General features: G+C 41.0%; 1 protein-coding gene across 24 annotated transcripts in view; it reads left to right on the forward strand.

Moving 5' to 3' along the window:
- Nucleotides 1-1,579: 1,579 nt before the first annotated feature.
- NEO1 (neogenin 1) overlaps nt 1,580-14,903 on the forward strand; it is a 230,586-nt gene continuing 217,262 nt past the window's right edge. For all 24 annotated transcript variants that reach the window (XR_014060466.1, XR_014060467.1, XR_014060468.1 and 21 more), the window contains exon 1: nt 1,580-2,038. Coding sequence is in view for 21 of the 24 variants with exons in the window: in XM_081513585.1 (XP_081369711.1) it covers nt 1,909-2,038 (130 nt within the window). In the remaining 3 variants the exon portion in view is untranslated. The remainder of the gene's footprint in view (nt 2,039-14,903) is intronic.

Raw genomic sequence — 14,903 nt, forward strand, 5'->3', positions numbered from 1 at the left:
GAAAACTGAATAATGATGTGATTATTAAAGGTTAATTAAGCAAATACTTGTGAAGTAATTGGGAAGTAATGTATTTCTAATTTAACAGGTCAATCAGGGGTATTTAGGAAATATTTTTGCTGGTTAACAAGTCTAACCAAAACAAAAAGATATTTAGATTGTTTCCTTAGTGGAAAACAATAAGCCTGTGTTTGCTCTTTTAAGAGTCAATTGTTTCGAAGGGTTTCTGATTCCACTGTTTTGATGATTTGAGAGGTTTTACGAGGATTCTGAGCTTATTCTTCCCAATGTTACCGCAAACCTTACACTGCTTTCTGTCACTTCAGAATAAAAGAAAGTAACTGAAGAAAGTAATTACGAGATGGCACAGACGGCTATGGAATTCAGAGAACTAGCCATCTACTTGTGGAAAGCAACACATTTTGATTATTGAGTATACAGAATAACATTGAGTATACAGAATAATTGTTAACTCATATTAACAATCAAACATGACTCTCCAAGTGCATAACCACACAAATTTTTTTTCTCAAAACATTTTCCATGCGTGCAACCTGTACGATTTTCAGTATTCTCATCAGCCGTGTAAGGACAAACTGTTTTCTCCTAACTTTGGGTGGCCTGGTTCTACCTCACGATTACTAAGTGGTTTAAAATTCACAACGCTCCAGCTCCCGATTCACCAGCGAAGAGATGTGATTTCCTGGTACGAAAACGCGAGGTGGCCCGCAAAGGCAGAGGTGAAAGGTCTCAGTTACAGCCCGCGGATCGGCCCAAAGGGGGTCATGGGGTTCCGCCCAGGCCCCCGCACCGGCTGGTGGAGCGGACACCGACACCTTTGTTTGCGCTCCGCTTCCCTGGATCCCGGCCGAGAGCCGCGGGTGGGGGCGCGGGCCCCGCGGTCCGGGCGGACCTGGCACTGTCCCGGGGAAGCTCGCGGCGAGGGCGGCCCGGCCGGGAAGCGGGAGGTCAGCGGCGGCGCGGTGGGCCCCCTCCCACGGGAGCCGCGCCAGGTCCCAGCAAGAGCCGGGCAGGATCGCTATTGTTTTTGGCTGGCACATAAATCCCCGCGCCGACCCTCTGCGCACCCAGGTTTCCTCCCGGAGGCCATTTGGTTTCCTCTGAGGCCCTATATAGAGGCCCCGGGCCCAGGCTGAAAGAGGTGCGCACCGGCTCCGGCCTCCCGGACAAGCCCGGGCTCGGAGCGCCTCTCATCCTCTGGTCTCCGCGGCCAGAGGCGTCTGGGGAGGTGAGGCGGGAGGCGAGGAGAGAAGGGGTGTGTTTCTCCCGGGTGCGAGGAGGCCAAGAGGAGGAGGATCCGCTTCTCCGGGGTTTCCCTGACGCCAGCAACAGCTCTCGGCGCGCGCTCCCCGCGCCCGTCTGCGGCTCCAGGGGGAAGGGGGAGGGGAATGGGCCCGTCGCCGCGGCCGCGAGGCGGCAGCCGGGATTGCAGCGGGGGCGGGCCGCGCGCGGAGCCGAGAGGGTACGGGCGAGGGAGACGCGCGCCTGCGCGTGCGCGGGGGTGCGCGCCCGGGGTCCCCGCCCCTCACCCCTGCCGCCCGCGGTCTCCGCCCCCCTCGCGCTGGTGTGTGTGGAGCCGGAGTCGGCGGCGGGTGGCGGCGCCTGGAACCTAGAGACGGACCCACCCCCCGGCCCCCCAGCCCCGGAATGTACTGACTCCCCCCTCTCCGCTCTCCTCCCCTCTCCGCCTCCCTGCAGGAGGGAGGCGCCCCCGAGTCTCCCCTCCCGCGAGAGGGGCCGCGCGGGCCGGGCCGGGTCGGGCTGGAGCAGCGGCGGCGGCCGCCGCGGGAGTCAAGCCTGCAGCGAGGGACCGGCTGAGGCGCGCGGGAGGGAAGGAAGCGAGGGCTCCGCGGTGCTGCCGCCGCCGCTGCCGCTTGCCGGGAAGAGATGGCGGCGGAGCCGGGAGCCTGGCGACTCCTCTGCACCTCCTTCTTCTGGCTCTCCTGCCTGCTGCTGCTCGGGCGCCGGGCGCCAGGCGTCGCGGCCGCCAGGAGCGGCTCCCCGCCGCAGTCCTCAGGTAAGCGGCGGCCGCGGGGCGCCGACCCGGGAGGCTCGGGGTGGGGGCGGGGGCGCGGTACCGGCACCGGCGGCGGCTGCGGTGTTTTTGTTTAGGATCCAGGAGGAAACGTGCAGGAACTTCTCTGTCTCGTCTCGGGTTGCGGAGGAGAAAGGGGATCGCGCAGGGTGGAGAGTGAAGTGGGCAGGCTGGGGCGCCGCCAGGAGGGAGGCGGCGGTGGGGGCGCATCGGGGGCTTCTGGGTCTAGTTGTGCGCTTTGTACCCGGAGGCAGGTTCACCCCTCGCCTCCCTCCCCTCCCCCCCCCAAGGCTCATCCCACTTGTAAGAGTGGGACATTCTTGTGCTCACACAAGCACCAGTAGAGGCCACTACACACCTCATTAAATAAACAATCGTATGGCCAATTCATTAATTTCAGGAAGGCGAGGGGGAGCTTGAACTCCGCATTCCCTGGCCAGGGATTTCCTAGCTGAAGTCCCAGGGAAGCGCTGGTTGATCTCCAGGGACTCCTCGTGCGGGATTTGTAGCCCCGAGGCTGCGGAAGAGAGAGGGTGTCCGAGGGACACGACTGAGCCCCCATAACTGGTGGTGTTGACTTAACGATGAGAGCGCCTTGGAGAACAGCTCCAAGTGATTATATCTGTTAGTGTTTCCGTTATAAAAATACCTCGTCTTTCCTGGGGATTACAACAATATTTACAGCCTGTTCTCAGGCTGTTAACCTAGCGAATTATTTAAGTATTGGGTTTTAAGTACTTGCACGTTGTTTTCAAGTGGCAATATTTAAATACATTTATCAACAAGCTATTTTCAGGCTTTGTAGATCATAAATTATTGAAATCACCTGCATTCCTATTTATTTAAGGGGACCAATGAACAAAACGCCACACCTGCCCGTAAGGACCTTACTGTATAATTGAGGAGCGGGACACACTCAGCAGAAGGGCAAATTAGCGTTTAATCTGTTTAAATTGTTTGACCAAGGCGGTGTATCATAAAACTTGACAACTTTCACCTACTTACATGAGATCTGAAATTTTTATATTTGAAAGTCATTTTATCAGGCACAGTGGCAGCTTCTATTCACTTAACTGTTAGTTATTTTTCCCTGGTTTATATTTAAAATCACACTGCAATGTAACTTGTCTGATAAAAGCTTTCTTTTTTTATTTTCTCACAGAGTATATGTAGCACATAGGCTTTACCAGTGTTAACAAGTTTTAAACCCAAAGTACTATCAAAACAGCTACATAAACAATAGGTTTTTAGTATCAAGCTTACACTTGTACATTCAACCTGGAGTACACATGTTGGTCCTGAAATGTAAGTACCTGATCCACCCCTTTCTATTCTTGTGGATAAGCAAGAAAAATGTAGCTATCATAGAAGATTTATTTAATTTTACATGTAAAATTTTATATATAGTTCATTATGTTTGTAGTAGGTAATTGGTGGAGTTTCTGTTTAAAATTTTGTCAGTAATTTTGTAAGTAAAGTGCTAGTAATTTTAGATTTATAAAAACAAGAAGTCTCTTAGGAAGTCATGACAACTATTTCACCATTAATTCATTTGATGGGCTCTTCATTTGTGCTGATGAGAGGTGCGAAGCATGGCCGAAATGTATACTTTGCCTTCATGGAGTTTGCAGTCCTGCATGTGTAGGGAAGGCAGCCATTTAAATACTAATTATATAGTAATTAAGTTGTTCTGATAAGCACTACTGAGGAGAAGACTAGGTTTTGAGAAAGCTTAGACTGCAGGGACCTAACCTAGGCTGAGTGTCAGCATGTCAGCAGTGAGATCTGAGTAGGAGCAGAGGTGAGGAGATGCACAGATAATTAGTGATATAGTTGGGTCTAAAGCATGAATCTTCTGATTTTCTGCAGAGTGCTTTCCACAGTCCATCCAGCCTCACTGCAAAAGGAAAAGGAGTAACTGCAGCTAGGCTGGGTCGGTCAGTTCATTCGCAGGCTGCAAAGATATTAAGGGAATTGAAAAGGGAGTCAGCAGTGACTGAACAAGCTGTTTCAGTAAATCATATGTCTTTTGTCAGTGGCTTAAATTTTTTATTTCTGTTAAGGGGTAGACTTAGACATCTTTCTGTAAGGGACTGTAGGAAATAGGTGGTGGGATATGGAGATACTTGGTAGTAAAAGGAGAACAATAGAGTGTGGGACAACAGTATAAATGGGGTGTTTTTCCAACATTGGGTAGACAAGAGGTGGTAGAGGGAAGAGGGGAGGACTGGTGAGAGAAAATGGTCAGCAGTGGAAGAGGGTTGAAAGTGATTAGGTACACAGTCTTCAGGAAGGAAGGAGAAGCAGATTACGGAAAAGATGTACAGGAACCAAGAGAAAGAGGACATGACAGAGCCACTTGTGCAATGCAAGTCTTCTCTAATTAAAATGATAAGGAATGGTGCACAGGTGGAATTAGGGCGCCAGACTGGAGACTGTTAGGAAAACAATGTGAGAGCTCATTTGAAATCTGAAGTTCGAGTTTCAAGAGACTAGAGCTGTCTACACTTTCAGTGGCAACTTTTTGTATCCCAAGAGCAGAATTAGTGAGAAGTTTTAATCCAGTATTAATTACTTCTGAGTTACTGAAATGTAGAAATTGTTTTTTCCAAGCTTTTATTAAAATAATCAAATATTCAATTTTCTGATCAAATTGCAGAAGAATATTTGATAAAATGTCATAATGACGCTGAGGCTAGCCTTGACCTAGACTTCAGAGGTGTACTATAGAGGCCATGTAGCTATACTCCTCATTTAAGGTAAGAATCCTCTTGTTAACATCCTGCATGGATGACTATCAGCCTGAATCATTAATTTGATGATGTGATTCATTACCTCACAAGGTAGTCTGTTCCTGTTTCAAATAACTTGTTAGTTATTTAAACTTACAGAGCATAAACTTTACTTTATGCAATACATTTAACTTTAATTTTCACCCTCCTCATCTTTCTTGAATTTTTTCTCTTTTCTTGCCATTTTTTGGTGTCACCCTATCTCTTGATTCATCTCGTACTCCTGTAATCAGTTCTTCATTTGTTTTCAAGTTTTTCTTTCATCTTCTCATTAAATATTGGTGTCTTAAGTTTGATCTTATTTTGTACATTTTACTTGTCCTCAGTTGCTGATGTAAGCTAATAACTCTCCTGGTCCACTCTTTGCGTATCACTCTCTAGCTTCACTGAAGAGGTACCGTACATTACACAAGACCAAAGGTAAACTTATCTTTGCTCCTCTCCTCTCATCCCCTCTCTCTAGACAATAACAAACCAATTTCTGGTCTAGGAGTCTTACACTGATTGATTAATTGCATGGACTTGTCTTCCTTTGTTACCTGCCTTGGACATCACTGTTCATCACTCAACCAAGTTGAGATTTAGAAGTCACCCTGGACTCTTCCCCCTCTCTCTTTCCCATAGCCAGTCTGTGTGTGCATGCTCAGTCGTGTCTGACTCTGCCAGCCCATGGACTGTGGCCCGCCAGGCTCCTCTGTCTGTGGAATTCTCCAGGCAAGATGGGTTGCTGGAATGGGTTGCCATTTCCTCCTACAGGAGATCTTCCCAACCCAGGGATTGAACACTCGTCTCCTGCATCTCTTGCATTGGCAGGTGGATTCTTTACCACTGCACCCTTGGGAAGCAACCCCAACTATGGCCAATAGTTCTTGATTTTTACCTCCTAGGTATTTCTTGAATCATCACCATCTCACTGAAAGTAACAACAGTGGCTCTGTAATTAATCTCTTTATCTCCACAGTTAGCCTCTAGAAGTCTGTTCTCCTGCCCAAATGAGCTTTCTTGTATATTTTTCTGAGCATGCCACTCTGCTACTTATAATCGCATAGTAGTGTTCCATAGCTTGCATGTTAGAGTATAAACTTCTTGGCATGGAAATGGTGAGGCATTTGTGTCTTTTAGCACAGGCTTCCGCACTCCCAGTTTAAAGCCTCATTTCTTCTAACGTGTACCCTGTAGTCCACCTCTCCAGGTTAACTTCAGGTCTCCAGGCCTTTGTTCATGCTGTTCTTTCTTCCTAATAATGCCACTTCCCATCTTATCTACTTTTGAAACTCATACTCATCTGTTCAGTGAATTTTTCTCTACTCACCTGTGCCCCCAAAGAGACTTAGAGTCATCACTGTCTGTGTCCCCATAGCTCTTTGAATCCTTTTCATGTTGTTTTACTTATTTCTTATCTTCTCCACTAGTCTGAACCTCTTGACGGTTTGGATTTTTCTTACCTGGTGTAAAACAAGCATCTGGCACAGAATTGATTACCATTAATTGTTTATTTATTGAATACTGAGTCTCTTTTATTTTTAACTCCTGGGCGTTATAGCACAAATCTGATTCCTTTATACGATGGTCCTTCACGTGTCTGATGACAAAAATTTTGTGTGTGTGTATGTGTTGCTTTCTTCTTTCTAAATTAATAAATTTCCTAATTCTTTCAACCACTCTTCATATTACTTAGTTTTTCACCTTTTGTGAGTTGGGTCATCTTTTTTTGGATATGCTGCAGTTTTAGTATTTAGTAGTTTTGTCATCTTTGGGAAGATCAGTGATCATACTAATTGATCTGTAAACAGAGACTAATGCCCTGCTTTGCCTGCGTAATAGAATGAAGTATAAAAGAGTTCGTAGATTTTCAGGGTGAATGCTCAAAGGAGATTAGAAATGTGACTGCTTTCAGTAAACCATATGAAAATTAATATGTGAATGGTGAAAAAAGACTTACCAGATAGAGGCTGAGGATTTGAACATGACTCATGGTTCTACACATTGCCATATATCTGTTGGGGGCTATAGGCAGGCAAGAATAATACTTTGCTTATCTGAGTTGTCAGAAGAATACAATGTCTTGATAAAATTGCTGATAAACTGATAAGTACAGTGTCTGTGTAGAAAAAATGGTTCTAATGTTTTTTATGAACTTAAAAACGTAGTATAATTCTGTTAAATTTTTTGGAAGTGTAGTTTTTTTTTCCCAGCATTGATCATTGTTGGTTTCCTTATTACTTCTTGCTAATATAAAATATAGGGATAATATTAAACTCATTATGTGGAAGCTCTATTTATTTATTTAGTAGTCTTTCTTGCCAAACCCTTCATATTTTTACTGACTTTTGTGTGATTGGGATATGTTTACCAGGCAGTCGGTGGTGTTTTGGCTTCTGGGTAAAATTGCATCAACAATAAGAAAGCAGTCAGGGGAAATGACTATAGTTAAGATCTTATTGATCAGAGAGCTAATGAGGTGAGAAAAAAATCTTATGTTTATGACTTTTTCAAAATTGACTTTTGTCATGGGACACAAGCAGTGAAAGATGATATTAAAATATAGCCCCAATTTTGGGATTTGTTCAGAATCAAATAAGTTTTTTGACTAAAAATTTTTGGAAATAGAGGCAAAAAATTTCATATAGACCGCGTGGTATAATTTTGGTATTTTTATTTCTGGTCACTGTCTATATGGCACATAATTTTTATGTTGTAATTGTACAATCTTTTATGTACATTATGCCATTTTTCTTTGTTGCCACAGTATCTTTAAATCATCAATTAAAAATTTTAAAAATGCTTAAATACACGTTTGTTTGAAGGAAAAGAAAAAGTACCTAATGTAAATCTTCCACCAACAAATTCCTTTTTTTAACCCATAAATAACCACTTCTAATACTTTTCCTTCTGTATTTATATATGTGTATGGTTTTATTTTTTACACATAAGCAAGATCATACTACTTATTATTTTTCAATTTGTTTTTGGTTAACAGTGTGTTGGCGATCTTTTCATGCCACTACCTACAGATTTTCCTATAATATTTAAAATGTCTGTATAATATTCCAGTTAATCAGTGTAATATTAATAGTGGCCAATAAAAGTACTATTTATTGAGTACTCACTGAGCTGTAAGTGCTGTGCCATGCTCTAATACATGTGTTAAATCCAGTATACAACCCTGTGAGGAAGATTGTAATATCTCCCCATTCTACAGTTGAGGTAACTGATTCTGAAATATTAAGTGAATTGTCATAGGCCTCACAGCTCTCATGTGGAAAAGTTGGCATTCTGATCCAGTTCTTTACAGGTCCAAAGACTATGCTCTTTAGTATACTGCATACTGCTGCTAATGATTATTCTCCTTTTATGGATGTCAATGTTGTTTTCAATATTTTGCTCTAATAGAAAATGCTGTAATGAACATATAGTCTTTCCCTCTATATTTTGGATCCCCTCCTAAGGGATTACTGGTGAAAAGATAATTTTTGTGTGTATGTGGGAATCAGGGTTCCATTAAGTTTAAAAGAGTAATGAGATCATTAAGAATAATATCATTGACCTGTACTTTTACGATTCTTCAAGATATTTTTATCTTTAATTGTGAACTTAAGGCCAGTATTTTAAAATGTGGGTCCCATAGCTTCTCTGTTTCGACTTGGAACTGAAGAGATTAATTAATTACTTAATTAATAGTAATTTCAAAGGTCACTTCTATCTCCAAGTTTCTATAACTCTGAAGTCTATAAAATTAAGTGGTAGGTTTATCTCAGCTAAATGACTTTTATTCCGTTTATGTGTTTAAACACTGATCATTCTGTTCTTTGATTCAAGAATTACCTTTTATCATTCTTGAAAGCCCAAGTTACTGTACATCTTTTTTTTCCCCTACTGTGAAGTTGGATATGGTTGGGAGAATCTTTTAAGTTGCCTGTTAATGGTGATATATGATTTTACTTCATGTGTGTAAAGATAGCTTTAGGGCTGATTTCAAGAAATAACATTTCAGTGTTAAGCAATTGTAACATGTTTTAAGTTGCAGTATTACTTGAAATATTAGATAATTTTAGGCCTATAAGGGATGTAAACTAAACTGGCAAGGTTACTGATCTAGCTGAAAAGAGCAGATTTTGATTCTCTCTTTGAATTGCTTATGTAAAGAAAGGGGAGAGAGAGAGAGGTAGTGGTTTTATTTGTCGTATTTCAACTAAAATCAGTACTTGAGTTCTTCTTTTTAAGGAATTAGCAGTTGGACAGTTTGAGATTCACATTGTGTCTTTGCTTTTCCTATTAAAAAGAATGAGAAATAACCTCTTTTTTTGGAAAAAATTTTTATTGAAGTATAGTTGATATACAGTGATGTGTTATTAAAAAGTGATTCATTTATATATATATATTATTTTTCATATTCTTTTCCTTTATAGTTTATTGTAGGATATTGAATCCAATTCCCTGTGCTATACAGTAGGACCTGTTTATCCATTTTATGTATAGTAGCTTGTTAATCCTCAACTCCTAATTTATCCTTCCCCATCCCTTACCCGTTTAATAACAACCATAGTTTGTTTTCTGTGTCTGTGAGTCTGTTTCTGTTTTGTAAATAGTTTCATTTGCATCATATTTAAATTCTGCATGTAAGTGATATATATGCTGTTTGTCTTTCTGATTGATTTCACTTAGTATGATAATCTCTAGGTCCATCCATGTTGTTGCAGATAGCATTAAAAATTAACTTCCTTTAAACTCGTTTTATGGCAAGAATTTTTCAATTTAATTTTGTAGTCAGTTGGATAGTTGTTGTATAGTCAAAACTAAAAATCGAGGTAGTTTCGACTAGTTGCAAACATGTTATCTTGGAGGTATAATTATGCCAAAGCCATACACTGTGGAGTTACTAAGATTCATTGGACATGTTTTCTATCCTTAGGAAACCTTGGTCTGATAGCAGAGATAAAAATTTAATTTGGAGAGAGAAGGTATAATTACTGCTGTAGGTGGAAAAACAAATTCTGGAATTATTGTGTTACTATTAATCAAAATAATAGTACTGCTTTTCTCATAGTTATGGTTCTGTGTGTTTAGAGTAGTCCCAACTTAGTTTTAAGTCAGTAGACTAGAACTCTCAAAGGGAGTTATTTTTCATTTCCTCTGAGTGAAATGATTACTGGAATGTTTGAATATATGAGAATGCTAATAATGGAACCATCTAGGGATACAGCTACTTCCATGTCTTCGGGAAATCCGGAGATTGATCGTACAGGTTTTCAGGATTTATTTATTACTGGTCAGTAATAGCCAATAAAACTTACAGAGGAGCCCTGAGCAGAGTGAATTTTTAAAATGATAACTGCATGGAAACTGAATACAGAATATTTGTTTTTCAGCTGCAAAATAAGTGAATAAAAAAATTACCAAGATATATCCTTATATTAAGGTCTAATTAAGATAACATCATATACAAATTCAGGGAATAGCATAACAAATTACAAGTTTTATTTATAATTTTTTATTCATAGCATGACTTTTCATGTAAAAACTGAAATTTGAGGATCTTTTTGGTTAATTCTTGAAGCTTTTGGTTTGAAGGGTGTTGTTAGTTGTTTCAAAGTTACATAATGTTGTATATATAGGAGATTGTGTGTCTCTTGTGGCGATTAGTGAAGTGAAAGTGAAAGTCGCTCAGTCGTGTCCGACTCTTTGCGACCCCATGGACTATACAGTCCATGGAATTCTCTAGGCCAGAATACTGGAGTGGGTAGCCTTTTCCTTCTCCAGGAGATCTTCCCAACCCAGGGACCGAACCCAGGTCTCCTGTACTGCAGGTGGATTGTTAACCAGCTGAGCCACAAGGGAAGCCCCCTTTATTAATAACACCCCAACTACATAGAAGTCAACTGTCTTGAACCCTCTCCTCCAAAACACAGCTGAAAACTAGAGAATAAAAGAAATAATCAAAGTCTGTATATCAAAGTAAATAAGTTTCTCAGAATCCCTGAAGTCTTTGTTTAGAGCCTGTTTATCTTTAATTCACATGTAGACCTAACAAACTCTGTTATCTGATTTCTGAGTCCATAGTTGATCAGAACTGGTTGGAAGACTTATTTTGGAAATGACCTTTAACAACAGCAATTAGTCACCTTTGTAAGGAAGAAGATGTAAAATAAGTATAAGAACACAAAGATCTTCTCTTAAACAGAAGTGGTTGTCTCAGCTAGATTGAGGAGTTTCTTTTCCTTTCCATCACTGCTAATGGATATTTCCTGCCCTTGGCCATTTCTTTTGCCCCTCCTTCTATAGATACAGTCACTGTCTGGGAAGAGATATCTTCCCTCAGAAATCTCTGGAGTCCCATCTCATTTCAGAGTATTAGTATGAGTCCAGGTCAGCCCTTGAGGTGGGAGAAAAGGAAATGTGAATAGAAAGGGAGGTGAGGTGACAGGGCAGGTTCCTTCTCTGCTAGTCCCTGCCCCTCAAGCCGTAGAATTTCTCTATTAGCAGCGTTTTAAACCCTGATGGCTCAAATATTTATACGAATTTAAATTTGGGGAGTGACGTTAACTGTTGATTTGATTTTTAAGAAAATAAAAAATATTTAAAAAATTTCAAACAATATGTAAAATAAGGTGAGATCATACATTCCAACCCACTCCCCAGAGATAATCACTTTTAATAGCTATGGACTTTCTGTTTTATGTATACAATTAAATCTTTATAATATATACATATACAAGTGGGATTGTGCTGTGCAGTCTTTTTTCCAGCTTGTTTTGGGACATCTTTCCATTGTGAGTACATATAATTTATCCCAGCTATTTTTGATAGCCACATGGCATTTTATAGATGTATCATAATTTATTTAACCAAGTCCATTTAATGTTCTCAAATTATTTATTGCGATCATAAACAGTGAACCCACTTTAACAAATGTCTTTGTGCACATGTTCGAATATACTATAGAATAAGTTTGTAAATGTTGGAGTTGTAGGATAAAACTGTGTATGTTAAAATTTTTGCTAGTTATTTCCAACTTGTTCTTCAAAAAGCTGATTTTTCTCTATCAACAGCCTATTTATCCACACACTTGCCAGAATACTATTTTCAGACCTCAGGCTTTGTCAGTCTGATAGATGAATAAAGTATATCTCTTTAAATTTTATATTTTAAAATTATTAATGGAGTTGAGCATCTCTCAGATTTTTATTAATGGTTTATATTATTTCTGAGAATTATCTGTCTTTTGTTCATATTCCTTTATCCTTTCTCAAATTGATGGTTCATTTATAAATATAAATTAGATAATATACTTAAGAATAGGAACAATTTAAAACTTAGAACTGTCAAAACTCCCATGGCTACTTGTGGTTTTTCACAGAATGAGAGGCACACAGAGCAGTTGAGTCAGTCTGCTTACCTGACTTCTGCCAACCACTGCTAACATTTGCTTGATATGGATTCATCAACTTTCAAACAGTTCTGTTTTGAAGGAAAAGAAAATCTTAATCATTGATTTGAGTGAAAAATAGGAGTTGAAATATGATATTACCTCTTTTAAGACAGGATGACTAATTTTAGTTTTGAGTAAGGTCAGTTAATCAAATACTTGAAGGCTGGTTTGTCTCAAGATACCAAGGTGGTTTAAAGTGGAAGATGGATTAAGGATGCAACAGGAAAGACAAGTTTAAGGGACAGCATCTGATTTCCATTTTTGAATACCCTGAGACTGAGATGCCAGCATAACGTCTGTGTAAAGGTATTACAGAATTGGGAGGTCTGGCTAGAAATGTAGGTTCAAGAATTGTCTGATAGAGGTGATACTTCAAGCCATGGTGGTGGTGGTTTAGTTGCTAAGTGGTGTCCAACTCTTGCGACCTCACGTACTGTAGCCTGCCAGGCTCCTCTGTCCGTGGGATTCTCCAGGCAAGAATACTGGAGTGGGCTGCCATTTCCTTCTCCAAGGGATCTTCCTGACTCAGGGATCAAACCCGGGTCTCCTGCATTGCAGGCAGGTTCTTTACCCACTGAGCTACAGAGACTAGATCATTTCCCTGAAGAAGGAAGAAGAAAACCTAGGGCAAAGACTTCAACGTATAACCTTCATTGGGTGTCCAAAGGAAGGAAGTAGTACTGTGTCTGCAGAACAAGGTAAGTACCTAGAATCAGAGCTATGCAAAATGATAAAATTCAGTTAGCTCCTGGATATCTTATTTAGAAACATTTGTGTGAATAAATGGGATAGTGATAAAGTAATCTTTGTTATTTTCCTTTACCTCTACATGCATGCCGTGGCCCTAGGTTAGAGTGCTAGGCACGGAGAGGGGAGGCTTACAAAGACAATTCTGAGCAATTCTTTACTACGAATAACATATGTAATAACTTACTACTCTACTGAACTGAGGTAGGCAGTAAATGAGTTGTGTGTTCATGCTTAGAACAGAACCTGGTTTATCGTAATTACTCATTAAACATTAGCTCTGGTTTTTTATTATTTTTATAAACCAGATGGAGAGACTAGCTAAAGATACATGAAAATTAGATAAAATTTATATAATTTGGTTTATATTATCTGATGACTATATATTACTAGATTGTTAAATGAGTGAATTTATGTAGGGAAGGATAAGAATTTGTTTAGTTTGAAGTATCTGGTTAATAAGTTTCTTGGAGGAAGTTAAGACTTGAGCTGGTTTTGAAGGCATGAGTAGGCTTTTTATATTGGCAGGCTCTTCTGGCAAGGACAGTAAAAGGAAGAGCAGTATGAGTTGAGGGAGAATGTTCTTGATCAATAAACTGTTTCTTGAAAAAGCTCACTTCTGTTACTCTGAAGTTTATCATTTGTTATGAAATGAAGGGGCGATTATTAGATAATGAAATCACAGGCCAGATAATCTTTTAAAGATTGTGATGCTAGAAAGGAAGCTGGAGGTAGTGCTTGTTCCAGTTTTTAATGCCTGAAAATCGACCTTATCGTGACATATTTGTTTCATAAAATGTCATCTATTTGCTGTTAGGCATTGTGGGTATCTTTTCTGAAACATTTGATTTCTCTGGATTTTATTCAGAACTGCAAAAATAAGCTTCAGGATGATGTGTATTGGGAAGTACTGAGGAATTCAGAAAACTAAGATCATGGCATCTGGTCCCATCTCTTCATGGCAAATAGATGGAGAAACAGTGGAAACAGTGGCTGACTTTATTTTGGGGGGCTCCAAAATCACCACAGATGGTGATTGCAGGCATGAAATTAAAAGACGCTTACTCCTTGGAAGGAAAGTTATGATCAACCTAGATAGCATATTAAAAAACAGAGACATTACTTTGTCAACAAAGGTCCATCTAGTCAAGGCTATGATTTTTCCAACAGTCATGTATGGATGTGAGAGCTGGACTATACAGAAAGCTGAGTGCCGAAGAATTGATGCTTTTGAACTGTGGTGTTGGAGAAAACTCTTGAGAGTCCCTTGGACTGCAAGGAGATCCAACCAGTCCATCCTAAAGGAGATCAGTCCTGGGTGTTCATTGAAAGGACTGATGCTGAAGCTGAAACTCCAATACTTTGGCCACCTGATGCGAAGAGCTGACTCATTTGAAAAGACCCTGATGCTGGGAAGGATTGAGGGGAGGAGGAGAAGGGGACGACAGAGGATGAGATGGTTGGATGGCGTCACTGACTCAGTGGACATGAGTTTGGGTAAATTCCGGGAGTTGGTGATGGACAGGGAGGCCTGGTGTGCTGAGGTTCATGGGGTTGCAGAGAGTCGGACACGACTGAGTGACTGAACTGAACTGAGGAATTAAATTTTTGCTACTTTCTGAAGAGATCCTGTTGATGGGTGGGGCTGTGTTCCCTCCCTGTTATTTGACCTGAGGCCAGACTGTGGTGGAGTTAATGAACATAATGGCGACCTCCTTCAAAAGGTCCCAAGCATGCATTGCCGCACTCAGTGCCCCCAACCCTGCAGCAGGCCACTGCCAACCCTTGCCTCTCCCAGAGACTCCTGGACACTCACGGGCAAGTCTGGGTCAGTCTCTTGTAGGGTCACTGCTCCTTTCTCCTGGGTCCTGGTGCACGC

Source organism: Giraffa tippelskirchi, chromosome 7, assembly GCF_054371585.1.
Source record: "Giraffa tippelskirchi isolate mGirTip1 chromosome 7, T2T-mGirTip1v1.2.pri, whole genome shotgun sequence".
NCBI classification, from domain to species: domain Eukaryota; kingdom Metazoa; phylum Chordata; class Mammalia; order Artiodactyla; family Giraffidae; genus Giraffa; species Giraffa tippelskirchi.